General features: G+C 39.6%; 1 protein-coding gene across 2 annotated transcripts; it reads left to right on the forward strand.

Annotated features, from left to right (window-relative positions):
* Positions 1-111: 111 nt before the first annotated feature.
* On the forward strand, positions 112-21,760 carry EDRF1 (erythroid differentiation regulatory factor 1). 2 transcript variants are annotated; one of them, XM_072339969.1, is made up of 25 exons: positions 112-283; positions 680-888; positions 1,335-1,401; positions 2,088-2,213; positions 2,604-2,728; positions 3,126-3,285; positions 4,525-4,626; positions 4,918-5,039; positions 5,872-5,983; positions 6,650-6,797; positions 6,873-6,981; positions 7,170-7,281; positions 8,851-9,111; positions 9,808-9,879; positions 9,992-10,142; positions 11,868-12,056; positions 12,982-13,182; positions 13,565-13,783; positions 14,418-14,641; positions 15,180-15,338; positions 15,598-15,747; positions 16,617-16,770; positions 17,026-17,141; positions 18,002-18,165; positions 20,935-21,760. In XM_072339969.1, exons 1-25 carry the CDS (start codon positions 218-220, stop codon positions 21,104-21,106), a joined length of 3,690 nt encoding a protein of 1,229 aa, XP_072196070.1. In that variant the 5' UTR covers positions 112-217; the 3' UTR covers positions 21,107-21,760. The 2 variants fall into 2 exon arrangements, with proteins under 2 accessions (XP_072196070.1, XP_072196071.1); XM_072339970.1 differs by lacking the exon at positions 4,525-4,626.
* Positions 21,761-22,956: the final 1,196 nt, after the last annotated feature.

Below are 22,956 nucleotides of genomic sequence, written 5' to 3' on the forward strand. Positions count from 1 at the left end.
ACGATTATCCGCCTCTTTTCCCGCCCCTCAGCCTCATTGGCCGCCTCCTTCCCTTCCCGCCCCCCGGGGCTCCATGGGAAAGCACGCGAGAGCCGACGGCGCCGTCTTGACGTCACGTAGCGTCACGTGAGAGAGTCACGTGACGTGCCGCGGGGGCTGGCCGCCCCGTGCCCCCGCTGCTGCCGTTGGGAGCGCCTCAGCCCGGGGCGGGAGGAAGATGGCGGAGCTCTGCGGCCTCGGGGCCGCCGCCTCTCTGAGGGGAGACGCGGAGGAACCCAAGCAGGTGGCGGTGGGGGCCGGTCGGGGCGAGCTACGGCGCGGTGTGAGCCAGGCCCGGGGGTTCTGTGGGGTCCCGTTCAGGTGCTTACAGCTGTGTGGGGGAGGGAGTGCCGCTGCCGGCCTGGCGAGTGCCAGGAATGCCCTCGTTATGATGAAGCTGTAATTGCAGGCTGTTGTTCTCTTCCTTAAATTGAAGTGCGGCGCGCTGCGTTTTAATTACCTTAATGCTGTGCCGTGGGTCCGTTTCTCCTTTTAAGTGTGTGAGTTCAAAGCTCTCTGTCTAACTCTAACGGCGTGTTTTGCTGCTTGTGTCACTCACCATGAAAGGGCTTAACAGGAAGAGCCGTCCTGTGCCTTTAAAGCCACAGAAACGCCGACCGATTTTTCCTTTGGAAACCAGGGCTCGGTGCTGTTCCTTGGAGGCAATGAGGTGAAGAGCAGCGCTGTGGTGAAATACTCCTCAGCTCCACCGCAAGCAGCCTTCGCCTGGCTGCAGGAGAAGACAGACCTGAAGCTGCCACCTGCAAATTGGTTACGTGAGAGTGCCAAGCTGGGGCCTGCAGGCACCACTGTCCTTGGCAACAACAAGAAGAGCACGCCATTCTCAAGGTATGTGCGGCAGGCTCTGCTGTTGTTTGTTTTGTCACGTCTTTAAGGTTAAATCCAATAAAAGGCCAAAGTTCACTATATTTTTTTCCAGCGAGGTATCACACCTGCTTTTCTATCCTCAGTTTCTGCCTTTATGCTGTCTCCTTTGTATATGATTAATGATGCCTTTAGTACTAGTGGATTTTATGTTTTCAAGTGTGTAATGATAGCTTCTATGACACCATGATGCTGACTTCATGTTCTCATGTCCCTCTCAAGTTGGCTATTGTCACTTGTACAGAATTAAACTAGTCTGCTTGAGCCAGCTGCTCTGCTTTTGGCAGGGGGTAAAAATGGAACAGGTGTGGTTTCCTTGGGCAGAAGAAGCTTTCAGTGTTTCCTTGCTTTGCAGAGCAAGGTCTTTGATGTCCTTTTGTCCTTAATGGCTTGAACTGTTTTCTTTATAGCTTTGGAATGGCTTATGACTTCATTGACTCCATTGGAAATGATGTGGATGTTGTGTCTGATTCAGAGGTTTGTATAACTTTTAAGTTTTATCATTCAAACATATGCGTTATGTAAACCTTACCCTAAACTGCTGTCCTGTCTTTTGTTATCTTCGAGTTTATTGAGGAAAAGCTACTGAAACAGCTCTGTGTAATTCAGATAAGATGATTCAGAAAAAGGAAGATATTAATATATGAACTAACATAGTATATTGGAAATGAAGATATTCATATGTGCATAATGATATTAACTTATGCATTAATATATGCATATTATGTGTTTATCTTGGACAGATGACGGCTTCAACTTAGAACTCTGTCCAGGTGTTCTTTGGGTACCTGACAAATTGTTATTCCTTTGGCAAAGATCAACTCTAAACCATAAATTTCCTTTTTTTTTTAGTCACTTCTGGTGGTACTTAGTTAGGCTGATCCAAGAGATAATGTTTAAACGCTGTGCACAGTTTATACTGATGACTTAGCACCATCGTTTGCTGTTGATTTTGTTGTTGCTGTTCACATTCTCATACCTGACCTCAGCAAATGCAGCTTCTTGAGAGATGGTCTTAAAGCCTTATAAAGGCAGAGATTTTATTGTTCTGACCATGCCTCCCCAGCGTTAAGAATGTATTCTTTGTGTCCACTTTCCAATGAGTTCTGACTTAGAGTGATGTATATATGGAAAGTAATGTCTGTTCTCTTTTCTCCTATAAGAATATTAAGAAACTTCTGAAGATCCCTTACAGCAAGTCACATGTGAGCATGGCAGTACATCGCATTGGGAGGACGCTCTTGTTGGATGAACTAGATATTCAAGAACTCTTCATGAGATCATCTCAGGTTAGCTTTCTTTTTGTGACATACACCATATGGTCAAAATGCATTATTTTGGGAGTAGTGTAGCCAGCAAGAAAGCATATATCTAAGTTCCTGAGACCAGTGTGCTAGTATAGATGATATGCGTGAAGCATATGTTGCAGCAATTGGTTTAATTACAAACTTTACTATTGTTACTGTGCAGTCTCTTATCATGCACACGACTTTCTTTAATGAGAAGTTGACTTTGTTGAAATCTTGCTGCTTTTAGGTGATATTTTTTTCAATAAATAACCAAGAGTTTAGCATTGGAGTTTGGATTTTGGATGTTGTAGTTGATATTCATAAGGTAATGAGGTACTTTGCTTAGTTTGCAAGTGCATCTTGATGTTAATTTCATATTATATTGATTAGACAGGGGACTGGACGTGGCTGAAAGAGTTTTATCAAAGACTAATTGATCAGAAGTGGCAAAGGAAAAAGAAGAGTAAAGAGCACTGGTACCAGAAGGCTATCCTTTCCAAATTTTTGTATTACAGGTAACCTTATGTCTGCATCAGTTATGCACCAACTTCTGACCAGCTTATTATTTTGAATTGAATGTTAGAATTTGTCCATCTTATTTGCTTCTTTATCTTTACATGGAGGGATCTGAGAGGTGACATCATGAAATAACGTGAATACATTCTTATTATGAGTTGTGGTATGTGAAAGCATAAAATTAAGCAGCATAGCTTAACTTCTCTCAGTATTCCTTCTCAAAAATGGATTTCAGTTGTGTGCAAAGTATAGTGATACCTCCCACAATACAGTAAAACCTGTCTTTGTAGCATTCTTCTAGCATATTAGCAAAGCTGTTCTCTGAGACATGCATCAAAGCAAACTTAAAAATTCTATAGAGGATTCTATATTGTAAACTTCTTAATGTTTTGTCAGCATTAATGGTGATGGAGCTGCTCAGCCTGTCCCTTCCAGTTCAAAACAGCATGAGGAGGGTGCTGTTCCAGGTGAGAGCGATGAAGCAGGAAGGGCCTCCTGGCCAGCTCCTTTTGAGATGCCTTCTTCGTTATCTGAAGATCCAGGTGCCTCTAACCAGGTTAGTGTATTTAAATGGTACATCAGTTTTTGTAGGGAATATATGTATTCCAAATCAAATGTTGTCTGTATTAGGTTTTCAAAGGTGCTGCCATTATACTCATTATGTCAGAAAGACATGAATTATAGTAACTTGGCAGTATTTTAGCTCATGCCAGCGTTTCCATGCTCAGAACTTGGTAATATGTTTTCTTATTTTTGGTCTCTGTAATACTAAATATGCATATATTTTTTTGAGAGAGAAAACTTCTGGCTAAGAGTAGCAGTGAGCGACTTCACCTTAAAGTAGGCAAACTTGATATTTGGCTGGTGTGCGAGAAGCTCATGGTTTTGAGTTGCTTCTTTAGACTACCATGAAAGTTCCATCATGGCCTTGAATTTATTGGTGAAGAGGGAGATAAGAATCTATGAAAATGTTTGTGAAATGATTAAGTAATATGTGCAAATGCTTGCTTTGAGGTAACACAAATAAAAGGCAGTGATGTTAATTACACAACAAACTGCTGTTAGTATTAAGCTCTAATCCAGGGTTTCTGTGTGGCTAGTTTCTTTATGAATATTAATCCTAGTGGTCTTGAAGTAATGCAATACAGGAATTGATGAAGTTTCTGAGAGGATGAAAACTGTATTCATACAGTCTGGATTATCTTTATTATGCTAAACGGTAGTGGTAATTAGTATGCCAAATTCCTTGAATAGCCAACTTCTGATGGTTCTTACCTATGTTGACCATCAAATCATAACTTCTTGTGTTCTGATACGGTAACATTTTGAAGTGGAGGGATAATTCAGTACTTGAAAGCTCTTAGAAAAAGAATTCTTCACTTTCTTGAGGGATTACTGCCAAATCACGCTGCCAAGAAGCTGTTGTGCATTTGTTAAGGTGTTGGGTTTTTTTTCTTATTAATAAATGAAATAAGACATGGAGATTGAGCATAAATCTACTGCAGGTTGATAATCTGGTCCTGACCCATGGGAAATAAAGTGTTCTTGGAAAAATCTTTCTTCCTGAAGATGTAAGAAACAAAGTAAAAAAGTTTTGGGAATAGCTGTAGCAGAAGAAACATTCTAGTCACTGACTGGAGGCATTTCCATTTTTATATGTATATTTTACTATAATGAGGGTAAAAGTTCTTGTCTTCTGTGCTTTTGTCATTCAGAGTATGAACATACAACTTCTATTCTATGGCTTAAGTTACCTCAGCAGTGGAATCACTCCTTATCCTTGTGCTCTTCACAGGGAAGTGTGCCTCTTGAACCCTCATATATAGTGGGGCATGTGGCCTCAGCCCCCAAAGAACAAAACCTGACTCCTTTGTTCAGTGACGGGGAGAACAGTCAGGTATGCTATCTGTCAAATTTGAGCTCAAACACAACTTCCCCAATTTAATCAGATACTTCAAAATTTGGTCTAAATTGGAGCCAAGAGAAAAACTTAAATCTGCTATAGAAGTAGTTTTTGTGGCATCTGTGATTTCAGTCCTTTGAGTTAACACAAATGCATAGCGTAGTTCATTTTGTGCTGTCTTTTATTTGCTGCTTTTGCATCTTGCTTTCTCATAATTCTGCAGATAGTCATGGAGAAATGTGTTTGTAACTGATTTATTGACCAGTTTTTTTTCTCTTAATGAAGGGACTTAAAAATGACTTTGTTCGTAACATCCTGTGGACCTTTGAAGATATTCACATGTTAGTAGGATCAAATATGCCTATATTTGGAGGGGGGAGATACCCTGCTGTGAGCTTACGTCTCAGGTGAATTGATTGCATGTGCCAGCCTTCAACTTGTTGTTTTGCTTTCCTATTTAGCTATCTGCAAGTTTTTAGTCGACTCTTAATACTTAGATGCAGTTTAAACAATCAAATTCATGCTTCAGACTTAAGTCGCAATGGCATTATAAAATCCTGGAACTCAGGAAGTCCTGTAGCTAAGTCCCATAGTCCTCCTGCACTGGAACTTGAGATGTTCTGCTGCTCTTTCTATCTATGTGATAGATAGCTTTATTTGAAAGCAGTGGCAGTCTGCAGCCTTTCATGAGTCTTTAATGTGTTTATTAGAACTTATTTCTATAGAACTTCTGTGCTCTTTTCTGTTTATTAGTACTTTGCTGATTACTTGGTTACTGGTCTCTCTGTTCCTGCCTATGGAGTGGCAGAGAATGAGCAAAAACTTGAAACTTGTTTGACGTATTTACCATCTTTAGGTGCATCTAGAAATTAACAGCGCTTTGCTTTGGAAGGAGTTCTGGAAAGTCTGTGAGAAGGTTTGTGCTATAAGTAGGTGCTGCCAGTGCTGCCATTCCTTTAGAACTTCAGAATATTCCTTTAGAACAGCACTTGCTATTTTGGTAATAGCATGACGTGTAAATCTTGTTGAAGTTTCGGTGTCAGTGTAAGCAAAAACTCAAACTGCTGAGGGAATGTGAATGTATTCCATTGTTTGCCTCTACTTACAGCAATTAGCAATTAAGTGTTTCAGTGCCATCCACTAAGGTGACTTAAATCTAAACCCCTTTAGTAAACATTGCTTATTTTCTGGAGTGTAAACAAAGACTTAAATAATAACACTAGGAATACTTGTTTCTAGGGATAACAACAAGCCAATAAATGTGTTAACAGGAATTGACTATTGGCTGGACAACTTAATATGCAACGTACCGGAGCTTGTGATGTGCTTTCATGTTAATGGAATTGTTCAGGTAAGCCTGTTTGTGCCTAGTCCTGTCAATCATTCTGTTTCTAAAACTGTTGCAGCTGTAGCAGGTCTTTCAAATCTTACTGTGCTGACAAAAAGGTGACAAAATCTTTGTTACAAAATGAGAAATATCTACACAGCTTGCAGGAGTCATCTAAAAATACTTGTTCTTTTTTCTGCCTTCCTTGCATGTAAGATTTCCATTTGCTCAGATGTACTAGGACAAAAAAAAACAAAAGAATATGGCTGCAGAAATGCACCAGTTTCTTACGTCTTAAAACCTGTGGTGCGTGCTTCTTAGTGTTTCAATTAAGAAACAATTCAAGAGCCTGCAGATACCAGCTGGGTTTATCAGTTGCACTTGGCAGCATATGGTTGCTGACTGAGTTTCGTTGTTGTAGGAAGATGTTGCATTGCTTCTTTTTCACCTTTTGTTCTGTTTGCTCAGTCATAAGTTTTTCTTAGCAGTGGATCTTCTTTAAAAGCAAGCATAGTTTGGTAACACCTCTCAATAAAACATTTGAAAGTAGGTCATAGAAATAACTGAACTTTGACACTTGTAATGGTTGATGGTTTCTTTAAGCAGATAATAGAGATTCTGATCTGTAGATGTGTGTGGTAGTGGCAAAAGAAACCCGTCTAATGTTGTTTTAAAATATATTCCTTGCAGAAATATGAAATGATCAAGACTGAAGATATTCCCAATTTGGAGAACTCTAATTTCTCTACCAAAGTGATAAAAGATATTGCTCAAAATATCTTATCATTTTTGAAATCAAATTGCACCAAAGAAGGCCATACATACTGGTTATTTAAGGGTAAGTAAACTTAGATTAAAGTAAATCTTTTCTCAGTTTATGTCATGCTGCTTAATAAAAAGTCTTGCCTTTCAGCAAGTGGGAGTGATATAGTAAAACTCTATGACCTAACAACCCTTTGTGAAGAAACAGAAGACAAATACCAAAACCCTTTTACAATGCCAGTGGCAATTCTTCTGTACAAGTGAGTTTTCAAATAACTTCTGTTGTAACTTCAGTTATTTCTTTGTGTAAACTGTGTTCTCACTAAGTCTTGTAGACCCGTTAAAACATTTGAAAAGCCTCCATTTGTGGTGATGTTGTTTAAAGCTTTTTTTTTCCCCTTACTGCACAAAGAAATTCACTAGTCTCTTTTTGACTTTTTCCTCTTAGAGTTGCTTGCAATATGATGCTGAAGAAAAACCAGAACAAGAAACACTATGGCACCATCAGAACATTGCTTCTGAATTGTCTTAAGTTACTGGACAATGGCAGACATCCTCAAGTAAGTGCATTATGTTCTTGTATCTTTGTGCAAAGGCAGTGGAGAAGTTTTCTTGGTGGTCAGAACCTTAGGCATCTAAATCCAGTGTTTGAAGCCTTAAAGCTACTACTTAGTGTTTGTATAATCATAGAGACATGTGGAGTCAGTCTTTTGAAGTGGAACATAAACACTCAACATAGAATGGTTTGGGTTGGAGGGGATCTTTAGGACCATCTAGTTTCATAGACAGTTCCAACTTAAAACTGCTGATTCCAGTTCAAGGTCCAGATGCCTAAAAGCAGGTCACTTTAATGCAGTATGTGGTCAGTTTTAGTTTATTTTCACTAGATCTGACCCAGATTTCCTAGCAGATTTGATGCAGTATGACTCATCCCTGAGACTCACAATTCCTCTTGTGATAGGAAAGTGGCTGCTCTCTGAGCAAGATTTCAGGCTTTGAGTAAACTTGAGGTAGAAATCCTACATCTTGATGTAAGAAATGTTATTTTTGCTGGAATAATTATTGGGTATGCTTGCTCATTAATGAAGCCTTTCTGCAAACACTACTTGAAGTGGGAGGAAATATATATAAAGTATATAAGTTTCTCATCTTGCTGAATTAATCTTAGGTGCCATTGCAGAGAAGTTCAGTGAAGCAGTCTTGACCACATTGCATTTCAGGTGTTCATGTATCTCTGTCTTGAGGGGAGAGGTAGAAGGTTATGAAGTGAAGTATGCAGGCCTGAGTACTGTGGCACACTTAAGGAAGAAATGGGTTATTTTTGTATTAAAAATAAACCTAAGGGTGAGGAAACAGTGCTAGTTTTAGATCACGGAGTCATAGAATCTTACATCATGACCAGTGTGCCTTGGATTTCTCCTGATATGCTATGTAGCTGGATGTTGCTGCTGCTATAGAATAGCTTTTAAGTGCCCAATATTTAGTATTTCATAACTATACATGGTCAGAGTTTCAAAATACATTGGTAATACTAAAGCAAATTAATATCAATAGTATATATAATGCTTATATACTTATTATATAAATATAATTAATGCAAATGAAAAAAAAAAAACTCTTAAAATGAGACTGAAAACAAGAAATGGTTGATCAAGAACTGACCTTTATGAATGAAAGAAAGGTATGGGACAGGGTGGCCATATTTCCTATTTCTTTTGTCCTCTTCCTCAAGAGAGGCAAAGGCCCTGAAAGGGCTGTATTCCAAAGCCGTTTTTAGATTGGTGGAAGGTATAAGGGCAGGCTGCTTTCTAGACGTTTGGGGAGGTTTATAATTCATTTGCATCTGTAAGGTGGGTAAAAGCAGATGTGGATGAGCTTGACTGCCTGCTTTGTTAGCCAGTTAACTGTTGTATGTGCAGTATTCTCTGACTTGCTTCTTAAATGTTGTTTAAACATTGAGTGCTCAGGCAAGGTGAGAATGCAGGCTGTACTTGTGGATTATTGAATATCTATTTCTATGTACTGTTTACTCCTCGTTCCCAAGTGGAAGTATATTGCTGTTGCCTTCCAAAAGAGAATTCTTACATGGAAATGAATCGCTGGTTTTTCTTTTTTCCTTTTCTGAAAAGATTATTGCTTCAGCAAACTACATGCTGTCAGAGCTATTCCAGTTGGATGAGCCTAAAAAAGAAGACAATACAGACTTCCCTATAAACGGGAATTCTGATGAAAGTTACAGTGAAGAAGAGGAAGAAATGCCAGACAGTGATGAAAATGGTTCTTACAGCAACAGTTCTGATCCACCAGATGACAACAAAGCAGTGGCTATAATAAAATCTGTAGGAGAGTTATCAGTACCAGAAAAATACAAGTCCGTTCATCGAATACGTGTAAGTAAAGTTACGGGTTTTTATTTAAGGAATTTCTTGAAAGCTTCAATTGATACTGCAGAGTTCTGTTAGTTTTGTCATAAGGTGTCGTCGTGTGTTTTCTCTTTAGTTCTGGTTTTTCACTTATTTGTGTTTTTGTTTTGTTTCCCTCTGCCTCATGCTTCAGTTAGCTTTTTCATTAGCTGCTCATAGAATTTGAGGTCCTCTACAAAAAAATGCATGCTGCTGTGACAGGAATTAGTATGTCCACTGTAGCCGTGTTTAAGAACTGTGGATGACCACAAACACAAAACAAACATAAACCCAGCCTTAAACTGCTGAGCCCTTCAAAGGTGAAGTGCTGCTTTGACTTAAAGGTTGCCTAAATAGCTTTTTGAATTGTGGGTCTGCATTTGCAAACAGTCTGTGCATGCTTTTGTAATTACTGTTATGATATAGAAATATCTATTCTTCCTTCTTCTCCTTAAGCTTACTGAGAAACCAAGAATAGATGTTAAGTTAAATCCTGTAGTGATGACCAGGTATGAATTGCTGTCTGAAACAGAAATACCATGATGCTTTTCAATGTGGAGATCAAATGTTTTATCAAGCTTTCTTTCATGCAGTCTTTTGTTTCTTATAGCCAGTAGTGTTGATATTTTGTACTTTAAACTTCTTCTGTTTTTGTTATTTTTCCCTGTTATGCCTTCAATCAAGCCTAGTTGTGCATTTCCTGTCTGCCATGGTGCTGAAGAGCGTTGCAGGCTTGTGCTTAGCTACGTCCTGGAGGTGAGTTCACTACCAGATTTGTATTGGTACTTCAGCTAGTGTACAGTTCTTCATGTGTTGTGTATTTATGAAGTATTGATTTCAAAGTGAATTAAGGCAGTTCTTCTTGCAGGGCTTAAAGTCTGTTGACAGCAGTGTTAAAAAAGAGAGTGACCTTCCTGCTGCTGACCCCAGCACACCAATCCCACTGAAATATGAGGATGAATCCACCAGTGGTGGTCCAGAGTGTTTGGAAAAACAGATGGCCTTATTTTTAGACAAAAGTAAGTTGTATTGTTGTGCAAATAAGACCTTTCCAGTACTAACACAAAATGCTGCCACTTCATTTTGGTTGACAAAACAGTGTACTTGTTGCTAATTATGCTGTGGACTCCTATTGTGAAAGTAGCAGCGTTCTGCAGGGTGATGAGTCCTCTGTAGAACTTTGTGCAAATGTCAGTAAGAAATTGGGGCATATCTTTGCATATCCTCAATCTTCCCTTTTTTCTCCTTTTCTCATTTAAATCCTTAAATAAGCAAAATCAGTTTTGAGTTAAGCATCAGAGCAGTTAAATGATTGTCTTCCACTTCTATGATTGTCATGAGTTCTAGTGAACTGGGGATATAGTAATACTATCCCGTGTTGTGTTTTTTCTATCAGATACTTGAGCACATGATATAATATCTCTATTAGAAAGTTGCATTGTGTTGAGCTCCCAGAAATTCTGCACAGTGCTGCTAATATGGACTGTGTGATTTGTTTGTATGGAGATCTACTGCAAAATTGTACTGAGGTCAGCTCAACAAGAACAATGTGCTGATTTCAGCTGTACTGCAGCCAGGCTCTATCTTCTGTCTTTGCTCTTTGGAGCTGGTGACACATTGCAGCTGCTTGCTTTTTTTTTATTTAGAAGCATGAGTTTCTTGGAAAGCATGGGAGATAGATATTGCAAAGATCTCAAAAAAGACTTTACTTGGTTTCTGGATCTGCACTGATGTAATGGTGCTACTCATTTGGGTCATAGCGACTGAATTCAACCTAGAGAAAAGTAACTCAAGCTTAAGGGAGAAATTTTAGTTTCCCAAGTGTGGTTTTCTGTGTTGTTTTTTGTAATGCAAATCATTTTGCATTACACCAGTTTCTCTGGTGTGCATTTGCATATTGAAAAGACAAGTACTCTTTGTTTCTGGATTTTTAATTTGAAAAGAAACACTTCTGAATATTATGTGCATGTAGCATTATGAGTATTCTGTGCCTTTAATTCATTTTATCTTAAAAAGCATGCAGTTTTTCTAGCACTCAGTGAGGATTGTCAGTTTGCAGGTCAGGTCTCATAGGTCCAGCTGTAAGCAAAAACCTCAATTCTTTGTGCTTCCCATAGTGTGTGCTGCTTATTCTGCTTCAACCCTCCTGGTCAGGACAGCAAAATTCTGTCCTTTGGCATCAGGACTCCTAATGTGCTTGAATTCTCTTATCTGCTGCTTTGTGCTTCCATAATCACTGCAGCATCAGAGGCAGAACCATGATCTTACGCTGATGATTATCTTGGAACTGGTGTGGGAAAGTCTTTGGTCTTATTTGCTGGACCAATTAGATTATCCAGCTTCTGTAATACTGGACAATTCCTTAATTTGAGGCAGTTAATACAGAAATAAAGCAAATATAAAGATTTGGCAGAACTCATCACAAATCATGTCTGCTACCAGAAGGAGTAGTCTTGGTTGTTGCACCAGCATTTCAAAAGCTTTGAGTATGTTGGAGTTCAACTGCATTGGCACTGTACTCTTTGTATTCAGGTACAAGGCTTTTAGGTGAGAGAAGTGGAGAAGTTCCAAATGTTGGGTCCATTTTGTAGATGAAAAACACAGTACAGTGCAAATTAGCATATACTCTAGTGTGCAGAGCTGTAATGTGGCAATTTACATTCTGTCTGTATGCTGAAGTAGGGTCAGACCTCTGGTGTATTGTATAGAAATGAGATTTACTGAGGAGGTTCTGTTTGTTACAGTGGGCTCGTTTCAGAAGGATAAGCATTCCAGTCAGTCAGGAATGATTCCTGGATCGTGGCAATATAAAATGAAACTCCAGCTCATTCTGAAGTCATCAAAGGCTTATTATGTCCTGTCTGATGCTGCTATGATTCTGCAGAAGTATGGGAGAGCATTACGGTACATCAAGCTGGCTTTACAGTGCCATGGTAAGTTACTGGAGTTGTCACCTCTATACTGACACACTTCACAATATCAAATACCTGTATGTGTGATTTAGCTTAGTGGCATGCGGTGACAAATCATATGCCTGTGTGTTTAGTTAAAACAAGTGTCTAGCTCATCCTTCTGGAGAGACGGAAGTAGTAACTTGCTCATCACTATTTGGGTAGAAGGGTGCTGCCATTTTGATGTGGTGGGAAAACTTAGATCACAGGCTTGACATTTCTGAGCACTGAAGCTGGGAGCGTTCAGTCCTAGTAGCAGCACAGAGGTAACCTGGGTTCTTAGTGCTGTCACAGGGTTCCCCTTTCATTTTAATGTTCACCTTAGATACACCTCTAAAGTGAATTTGATTCAAGGAAAGTGAGGGGAGTGGAGGAGAGAGAATTGGGCTGTTTAGGGTATCAAGTAATCAGAAAATGGTATACACTTAGAACTTTAGTACTGCAGTTTTGCTTCCATGTTTGTAGGATGTGAGGTGATGGGGTAGTAAAACACTTACAAAGCAAGAATGCTTGATCTCAATGCAAAGCATCAGAATGTGTAGATTTTCAGTCCTGGGAGGGCTTACATTTAACTGCACTGCTTGAAAAATCATTTCAGTCTATAACTGACTCAAGTTAATCCTGAAATGCAGTTTTCCCTGGTTGAAGTTTAAAGTCTGAGAATAGCATTTGTAATCATCAGCGTTGATACACATATTCAAGGAAGTAGTCACTACTCCTCAGCTGTGTAGAATAAGTGTGATTTTAAAACAGGTTAGTAACTCTCTGAAGAGCGTGTGTTGTCTGGATACAGGGAATGAATGTGGGAAGTAACATAAAACCAATTACGCTGTCAGTCTGTGTCAAAACTTAGGAATTGTGATTCTCTCCTTCCTTCTCCTTCACCCATGGGATTCTTTTCTTTCAGATACCTACTGTTGTCTCTCTGCCAGCATGCTTCCTGAGGTGTTAGTATTTCTTTGTCAGTGCTTAACACTTTGTGGTGATATCCAATTAATGCTGGCTCAAAATGCAAACAACAGAGCAGCATACCTTGAAGAATACAACTACCAGACAAAGGAAGACCAGGAAATACTGCACAGTCTTCACAGAGAATCCAGCTGTCAAGGTATGGCACAGGTGTAAGATAAATGTCTGTCATGTAGGCAGATTATGACGGAAATCACTTTGCTGTACTTCGTCCAATCCATGCAGCAATATCACTTCCAGAGCAGAGCTGGTTATGTCTCATTCTGTTTTAATCAGAGAAAGCACCTTTTCTTATGGCAGACACAATAAGTTATCAAAATATTGTATGGCATGCCTGAAGTTGTAAATGGGCTGAAGGCATTTGTTGTTTGTGTCCTGAGTAGATTCTGCTTGTGTGTGTGATCATTCTGACCTGGGTCTTATTCTTGGTCATCTTACTGGGTGATTTTTCTCTGTACTGTCAAAGGCTTGGATTTACTTGGAAATGCTATTTGACGTGGAGACATTGTTTTGTTTTTTAGTGTTTGCCTGGGCTACTGACTTATCTACAGACTTGGAATGCCAGCTTTCAGTCAGCTGCAAATGTTATGAAGCAGCTTACGAAATCTTACTGTTCAGTAACTTAAAGAAGCAAAATCCTGAGCAGCATGTACAGGTGCTGAAGAGGATGGGTAACATCAGGAATGAAATTGGAGTATTTTACATGAATCAGGCTGCTGCAGTGCAGACTGAGAGAGTGGGTAAGCATTCTTGTTTTGCTTCTTATTGCATACTGCTCATTTGAAAAGCAACTGTTCACTAATTGTGAAGGAAATCTTGACCATTCCTGATTATTAAGATGGCACTTAAATAACTTTGTAGTAAGCATCAATTCTTTGAAAGGGTAGATAACAGCAGGACAAGGGGAAATGGTTGAAGAATTATGGGTTAGAGTTTAGTTTGGTGGCTGTTCCTCATTTCCATGTTTTTGTAGGACTGCTATTGAGCCAGAATAGAAGCCTTAATGCTGAATTTGGCTTGTCTGTGAAAATCACTTGTTTCATTCTGCAAGTCCATAGAAGTAACTGATATCCTGAACACGACCAGATATGGGGAAAAGCACTTATTAATTGTACTTCTAATTCTCCTTGTGTGTTATCACAGTTCTTTCTGATGCGTGCTATGTGCAATAGTATGCTTCAGTTATTAACAGATTTTCATTTGTTTTGCTGCTATTTTCCATGAATTTGGGTGTTCAGAATATTTTTACCACATTTAAATTCTAAAAGGGGATCTTTAGAAATCTGTGAGGGAAAGACTAGCACAGTGAACAAATGTTAGTTTGGTGTCCTTGAAGAATTTGCATTAATGGAAAGCCTTGTGTTTTAACTTCAGTGAGTAAGAACGTATCAACAACTGAGCAGCAGCTCTGGAAGAAAAGCTTCTCTTGCTTTGAAAAAGGCATTCAGAACTTTGAGTCAATTGATGATGCAACCAACGCTGCTCTCCTGCTGTGCAACACAGGAAGGCTCATGCGAATCTGTGCTCAAGCTCACTGTGCAACTGAAGGTGACTTCAAAAGAGAATTTTCTCCAGAAGAGGCCCTTTATTATAATAAGGTAGTACTCTACTTTTACAATGGCCCATACCCTATTCTACCTTATAATACAGAAGTTACATAAACAGCTTAGAATCATTTAAATAAAGTGTTGGTATGGACAAGTCGGTGGCTTATCTAGATACAGCAGTTGGACTGATAAGGGGTTATCAGGTTTTGACTTTGTGTTAGTTAAATGTAGTGAATGTTTCCTCTTGAGTGTGTAAAAATAAGACGGTAAGTAGCTAGCACTGGACGTTTGCCACAAGATAATGGTTTCCAATCATGTTCATTATGTGGGATAAAGCAGACCAGTGATTTCTTCTGTGTTGGTACATATGGGGTATAAAAAGTTACCTAGGGCCAGATTGTCCTTTGGAAGTAACTTGGCTTTATCCTGATGGGTAAGTCAGGACTAATATTGTGATCAAAATGAGTCTAAGAAAAATACTGGTGAAGAACATAGGTATTTTGAAATGCTTCCTTTCAAAGCAAGTAGAAAGAAATGAATTTTTAGTTGTTATGAATGTATGGTTACTGCTTAAATTTATAATCTGTAGGCTATTGACTACTATCTGAAAGCACTGAGATCTCTTGGCAAGAGGGAGATGCATCCGGCTGTTTGGGATTCTGTGAACTGGGAGCTGTCTACCACTTATTTCACTATGGCAACTCTGCAGCAGGATTACGCCCCGTTATCCAGGAAGGCTCAGGAACAGGTAATGGAGTGAATTTGTGGCATCTACTGAAAGAAGCTATTTTCTTGAAAAACGGATCCGTAAGACAAGTTGATGCTGGAATAGCTTGTAGAAAAGCTTTGTAATCTAATAGAAGTTTGAAGTAGCTATTGCAAATCATAAAATAATTACATAAAGATTTTCAGTTTTGTATCGTAAAAACATGTTTAACCCTTAAAAGTCTGTGTAATGTGATTACTTTCCAACTGGAACATCACTGCATGGTTTTCTTTCCTTGTAGATAGAGAAGGAGGTCAGTGAAGCCATGATGAAGTCTTTGAAGTACTGTGATGTTGATACAGTGTCTCCACGGCAGCCTCTCTGCCAGTATCGTGCTGCAACCATCCACCACAGACTTGCTTCAATGTATCACAGTTGCCTCAGAAACCAGGTACTAGCACCCTTAGGCTTTTCTGTTTAAGTTCCGTGTTTAACATGTAATGATTGTAAAGGCAGATAATTATGCTCCTAACTGTAGCTGGAATATGCTTGGGGAAATATGAACGGACCTGTATTTATGTCAGTGTGAAGTGCAGTTATTTTCCAATAGAATACTTATTTGGAAGGGACCTTCAGAAATCCAGTCCAACTGCCTGAGCACTTCAGGGTTATGTGTGACTGTTAAGGGCACTGTCCAAATGTCTCTTGAACACCGGTAGGCACAGAGCATCGACCACCTCTCTAGGAAGCCTTTTTTAGTGTTTGTCCACCTTCAGGATAAGGATTATTTTCTTAAAATGTAGTTGGAATCTCCATGGTGCAGCTCTGTGTGCATCAGCCTTGTCCTTTACAGGTTGCTTCAGCTTTATGGTTCAGTCTGTTCTAGGTAGTTCACATGCTCACACTGATGGTAAATATTTTCAGTTTGATTTTGCTTGTGACTCTCCTGATAATTCTGCTAACATTCTGTTAGGAAGCATCTGCTAATGATTAATTAATGCTTGACTGTAGACTTGTCTGTTGCTTCTTGGGGTTGTTGTAAAATGAACACGCTGTGTTGGAGGGTGGTGGTTTTTTAATTATTCCTAATGAGTAACTTGGTTCTACTTGATATGAATTTGTTAATTGTTGAAATCACTGTATTTTCATAGCTAGGGTAGGGATGGATTCTGTAGATGTGCTGGTTGAGTGTAGCTGAACCATTTTGAAGTGAGATGAGGAACCACTGTTTGTACCTCTTGTTTTCTGTATTTTTGTCAGTGGGTGCTTTCATAACGTATTAATTATCTGGCATTTGCATGTACCCTACTCTGAGCACAGGTTGGCGATGAGCATTTGAGGAAACAACATCGTGTACTTGCTGATCTTCATTACAGTAAAGCAGTAAGACTCTTCCAGCTCTTGAAGGATGCACCCTGTGAACTCCTTCGCGTACAGTTGGAAAGAGTGGCATTTGCAGAATTCCAGATGGCAAGTAAGTCTGTCTTTGTACAATAGAGATGCTGTTAACTGTTTCATTTCCTTTCTAAATAACTTCGAGTAGAAGTAACATGCCTCTGAGGATGCAGTCTACTTGGGAAGAAAGGCATTTTTATCATACTGTTTCTCAGTTGCCTAGGATGGTATACACTTCACGTGAACTCCTGTAATCATTAGGTGGAGATAGAAATGCAATCTAGAATGAGTTGTTAATAGTGTCCTTGATTATTATTTTTTTTCCCTTTTTTAGGTCAGAACAGCAGTGCTGGGAAGTTAAAGACGTTGTTTGGGGCCCTAGATATAATGGCTAAAACCAAGTGTGCGTTCCAGCTTATCAGGAAAGAGCTTGCAGCAGAGAGTGAGCAGGTAAAAGAAAATAAAGTTATCTGATTGTCTGCTCCCACAAATCTTGTGTATTCATACACAAGTGGTCAATTGGCAATTAAGCTATTGCTCGTCTACTTCTCAGTCAACTTAGTTAAACTGAACAGGAATGGAACCTTCTGCAATTCACTTTCAGCCTTTATGTGGAAGTGGATGAAATAACTTAATCTAGAACTTGCCTTTCTCTGAGCGGTTTCTCCTCTTCCCCCAGCACTTTAGAGCTAGAATTTGCTCCAAGAATTGTCTTCCTTTTATTTGCACGGATCTCTGGCTTCAGAGCCTTTTTGTCCCTCTTTAGTTCTAGGAATTTCTTGAGGTACTGAATGGATTAAAACATGCCTGTATGTGGCCCTATACAGACCCAGTCTTTGTGTGAATGGGGTTGTGTAACTGTGCATTACCCCTTAAACATGTTACTTTAAGACCTGTACAACATAAACAACTATAGACAGAATTCCTTTTTAGTACTTCAGTATTAAAGTGTGGAAGGATGTCTGCAGCCGCTGTTCTTGATGCCTAAATAACTACTTGTATTTGCTGATATACCAATCCTTTACTGACAGTTTGAGCAACAGAATGACTATTGACACTTGTGTTTTCCTGGTAGCTTCATGATTAAATATTACAGTACAGAGATTTAGCAAGAGCACTTGTCATAACTTGTGTGCAGTCTTACTACAAAGTAATTACTGAGGTCTCATAACAATGAAGTCATAGTAATTGTGATGTGGTGCCATTCCTGTAAAGTATAATCTAACCTGCAAAGTATGGTCATCTGGCCTGAGTATTTCTTCCGATTGTGGAGTTGAGTGACGTGTTTTCCTTTGTTTCTCTTTTTGTAGATAAGCAAGGGTGAGAATAATGCTGAGAGTGTATCACCTAATGAGTCCTCCACTGCCCTTAACAAGGAAGAAGTAATGAAGCTGCTCAGTATTTTTGAGTCTAGAATGTCATTCCTTCTCCTCCAATCTATCAAGTTGTTAACTTCGACAAAAAAGAAAACTGGGTAAGCTAAATCTTTATGTATACATAAATATGGTTTGGATCCATAAATCTGTACAAACTATACTCCTAGGAATGCAAGGGTGTGTGATGTTTGTTCCTTTCTGGAGCAGACTTCTGTGTGGAGAAGGAGTTGGGGTTTCCATTGGTCATCTGAAGCTGGTGGGTTTTAGGTGTAATTGAGGGAGTGACCTTCACTTTGTGGCAGGTTTTTCCCTCTCATTTTCTGATAGTATTCCAGGACTGAGCAGACAAAAGCAGACTAATTCCTTTCAAATAAGAAATAAGCTTGTAGTAGTTATCTGAGAAGCACAATACAGTTATGAATCATGGATGCTATATCACTCTCTGTGATAGCTAGCTTATCCTTCATAGGATATACTTTCATATGCATAAATTGAACAGGATAGCTTGACTTGTACTGCTGTAACCAGCTGTCGTACTTGTTGCTGTCCTGACTCTATTTATGCATTTATTTAAAATGTAATTACTTGTTTTCTACATTAGGGGTCCTTTGTCTTACTGGCATCAGGTTTCATCTGTGGCAGGACTCTTGAAAGTTAGTGAGGGGGAAAATGCTGTGTACTAGCAGTGTACAGTACAAATCACGGTACTACTGTGATTAGATCTATCTTGATCATAAAATACACCATTGACAGCATAGGTAAGCACACGCAGTTCTTCATTATAAACGTAGGCAGACCAGTAGTGCTGTAAACAGAAGGATGTACGCGGAGAAGGTACCTGTTGTCATTAGCTTTCTAATGCCTGATGAAGTGAGCTACAAAGCAGTCTTCTGTCTCAATACTGCTGTGATCTGCTGTGGCAACCTAATTCCTTAAATTGCTGTTCTTTCCACTGGTTAAATACAGATGTGTGTGTTGTTTTTAGGATCCAGGGAACACTCCCCCCCTTAGTAGCAGATACGTGGCATGCAGTTATTTCTACTGTAACAAAGTTAATGAATGGAAATGGGGGATTAGGGGATTTTTAGAAGTTAATTGTTTGTCACATTGAAACAGTGCTTGTGCTAACTACTGCTTGTTATAGAAAGTTGTGAACAGGAATTATCTTGTACAGTAAATTGCTTGCTGGTAGGGGCCTGGTAAGTGGGAAATGATGAGACTGAAAGAAAGCCTCTCTGCCTTTCTAGCAGTGGCTTAGGTGCCTTGTTAGGTGTGTTCACTTCCAGAAAAGCTTCCACAAGGTGGCAATCTGAATATGTAGAATGCAGAGGATTGAAGTACGACTTGTATGTAACCACGCAGCTGTCCCAAGTAGCTGACTCAGCTGTTCTCATCACTTTGCAATCAGGCTACGTGTTGTGTAACAAACTCTTCTTCTGTGCTTCTCATGGAGTCTCTCATGAATTAGGTTTCCTGCTGAAGATTTCATACAGGGGAATAGGTTACAGTAAGGTGAAATGGGAGTGCTGCTGTAACATCTTAAGCTTCTTTAAGCAATGGTGGATTGAGGCTCATCACAGCACTGTTTTTTGTTTAACCTTCTGTTGAACCTTTCTGGTACCTTGTGCAGATTGAGCGTGTGTTTCCTTAGCTCTGCTTTACAGAAAGAGAAAACGTCTGTCTTCTGTTTTAATAACAGGCAAACTGAAAAGGGAGGAAATGAGCAGCCACGGATGCTATTGCAAGGCCTTAGATGTGCTTTGGCAGAGAGCAGAACATGTGGAAAAGCTGGTGGTTGATAGTGAAACTTGCAGACCAGCAATAAAACTGAATGAAATCAGTTTTACCTTCCAGAAGTTAAATGCATAAGTGCAACTGAACTGGGCTGCGTAAATCAGAGGGAGAAGTAATTGAAATTAATACTTTGCTCTGGGAATTCTTACAGCTTATCCTGGAAATACTTTGCATTTCAGTGGCTTTTTATTGACTACCTGTTCTGTTTTATAATTAAATCTGTCTGATTTCTGCCAAATGTCATATATTTAATTTGCTTTACCTTTTTTGTAACTCCCTGAGTATTCACAATTAAACTGCCTGCTGCTTGCATGCATGCACGCACACTTCATTTAGTTATAATGCTAATGGCAGCATTTTTTTTCTGTTTCAAGTCATTTATTTATTGGTCTTGGATGTTAAATGTAGGGTGGCAGTGCTGAAGTAATAGGGCAGCTCTTGTTTGATAAATTATTTCCAATGATGTCTGTCAAATAGAAGAAAAGGATGGGACATTAAACTGCAGGCAGGCAAGAAGCTCTTCTGTGTAAGGCTGTTGGTTGTGGAGAAGTCTCCAAAATACAGAGATAATGCATATGTCTGGAACTTAAGAAAAGGATGGTAAAGTCATGGACTTTTAGACTTGAACAGGAAAATGTCCATAGTGGGTAAGCAGGGTTGGGATCTGACAAATACAGCAGCAGGCAACTGGAACAGATAGCATCTCAGGAAAGGTCTGGTGTCTGCTGGCTTTTGGCCTGATCAGATGAGACAGACTCTGACAGAAGTACTGGGATTTGGCACAGAGACACTGACTGACTGGAGGGTTTACAATGTGAAGTTAATAAAATGGCCAGACTGAAGTTGAAGGAGTTTGGAACTCCTTATCCTTCCTGCAGTAGAAATAGAGGCTCTGAGTACAGTGCTGTGAAATGCCAGGAAATGGGAGCTAAGGAAGTGAGACTGAACGAATCAAAGCATTGGCCACATGGTTTCAAAGAAATAATGTTATTGTTTGATAATCGTTTTGATAATTTATAGAATAAAATATTGTGGTCAGGTTTAATAACTTTCATTATCTGTTTATTTTTTAGGAGCATTAATGAAGAAGAGGTCACTCTTAAGACAAACAAGCAAGTTTACTCTCTTCTGTTGCGTGCAACTGCAAACAAAAGTATGACCTTGCTAGAGAGAATAGAGGTAATCTTAAACCTGCTGGAGCAACTGTCTCAGAATAGTGAGGCCAGTAATGGTGGAATTCAGTGACTTAAGTGCTGCGAAAAAGCAGAAACAGTGCCTTGTGAATGCATGGGATCAGTGGTATTTTTTCCCATGTGGTATTTGGATTTATCAAAGGTGATAAGCATACTGCCTGCGTGGTTAACACAGGACACCTGGGGAAGAGTAGGAATTCCCTGTGAAGCTGTGATGACTCTGGCATGGTTTGGTTAATAGCATTTCTTTGTTTGAAATGCGAAGTTGGGGTTCTGGATACAAACAATATATGGTGTTCATTTTTTATCTTGGAGAAAAGCACAATGTTTCTCTTAAAGGCTTTGCGGCAATGCAAACATTTTGCATAGAAATATAACCTCACAGTTGCTCTGTTTGATATTTAACGAGATAGACTTTGTAAGCAAAGCTTTATTGGAATACTTTAACCAGTAACAGGAAACCAAGCAGTGCAAGGAGGTTTCTGTTGGATGTGTGGATACATTTCTCTCATTACAGTCACTATTCTGCACAAAATGTGTGCCTTCCTTGCTTTGATGCAAGGTTCTTGCATTTGCCATTGCTGGTGTTTCAGTTGCAACAGGAGGTGAATGATCTTTGCTGTGTTGGAATTGATCCACAGTAGTGTTATCTTTTTTTCAGACTTGAAACTGTGAATAAAAGCATATTTTTAAATAAATATTTATTAAATAAACCTGTGAATCGTGCTGCACTCTGTTATGCTTCCACCAGTGAGGCAGGCTGTTGAGCAGAACTGGAACCATTTGAAAAACACTGAGAGTTGGAAAAAAAAACTCTAAATGCTGTGGATTTTTTTTTCCTCTTGTAAGTATATAGATCATAGGAGGTGGTAGAAATGGTGTTTAATTGTCATTTAAACATACCACCACTCTTTGGGTGTGTGTTGTTTGTAAGCCCCCCCCACACTCAGACACAGACTGAATTAGATGTTTAAGCTGTTTGTTTGGAGGCAGTGATTCTTAATGGCACAGAGATGAAGTTGGTGGTGGTTTTTGTATGGGGTGTGTTGTTTTCATCCAAGGGGAAAAGGTTTACAGAAGCCTTTAGCTTTACAATATTGGTGTGGTTTTACATTTGTATCTTCAAGTCTGTTTTCAGGAGGACGCTGAGCTTTCAGATGCAGCATAAAACCTGCCTCACCTGAAAGGAGGAAATACGACTTGTGATGGGGTGAAAAATGAGGCTTAGTGTGTCCCTGATTTCTGCTGCTTCTGCTTTAGAATGAGTATTAGTTGTATGAAGTGGTGCACAGCAGGTGCTTTCATTCTGGTGTCTTTGCCTGCTTTTCACCTGGGGCTCGACTACATCTACCACCCCTTGTGCTGTCTTTGCTTCTCCGGAGCTGTGCTTCTCTTCTGTGGGCTTTAAGTATTTGCATTGTGACTGTCAGCCAGACTAAGAACATGGCTGCAGAGTAAGCCCTGCGACTCTTACTGTGTGAAGTCTGTTACTGTGATCTGGGGAGAGCTCTGTGAGCTCTTCTTGCTTTCCTGTAACAAAACCGAATGGGAGAACGTCAGCAAGGTGCATGGATCAGGCCTGCAGTCTGCCAGATGGCTTACTGATGGAAGTGCTAAGCCCTCTCTGGTTTAAGAATGCTACAGTGGTTGGATAAGAGAACATTTCCTGCTTCTTGATACCACAGGCAGACTTGCATCACAAAGCCAGCAGCTGGGTGAGTAGTTTGTTTCTTAGGTGAACACTTGTCTGCAGAGAACAGAAATAGGCCTGAACTGAGGAATTAAACAAATACTGGATGTGATTTAAGATAACAAAAGGATTTGCTGTGTAATGTGCGGGAGCACAAGCTCACATGGATGCCTTCAGCTTCCAGTCCTTGTTTGGTCCTTGCACACTATTAC

Source organism: Excalfactoria chinensis, chromosome 6 (assembly GCF_039878825.1).
Source record: "Excalfactoria chinensis isolate bCotChi1 chromosome 6, bCotChi1.hap2, whole genome shotgun sequence".
Classification (NCBI taxonomy): Eukaryota; Metazoa; Chordata; class Aves; order Galliformes; family Phasianidae; genus Excalfactoria; species Excalfactoria chinensis.

What these genes read in the sequence shown, in the direction of transcription:
- EDRF1 (XM_072339969.1), top strand. Translation starts at nt 218, where the DNA reads ATGGCGGAGCTCTGCGGCCTCGGGGCCGCCGCCTCTCTGAGGGGAGAC. An exon ending in ATGTTGTGTCTGATTCAGAG is followed by an intron (nt 1,402 to 2,087) that starts GTTTGTATAACT and finishes TTCTCCTATAAG; the next exon opens with AATATTAAGAAACTTCTGAA. An exon ending in GGCCTTATTTTTAGACAAAA is followed by an intron (nt 10,143 to 11,867) that starts GTAAGTTGTATT and finishes TGTTTGTTACAG; the next exon opens with TGGGCTCGTTTCAGAAGGAT.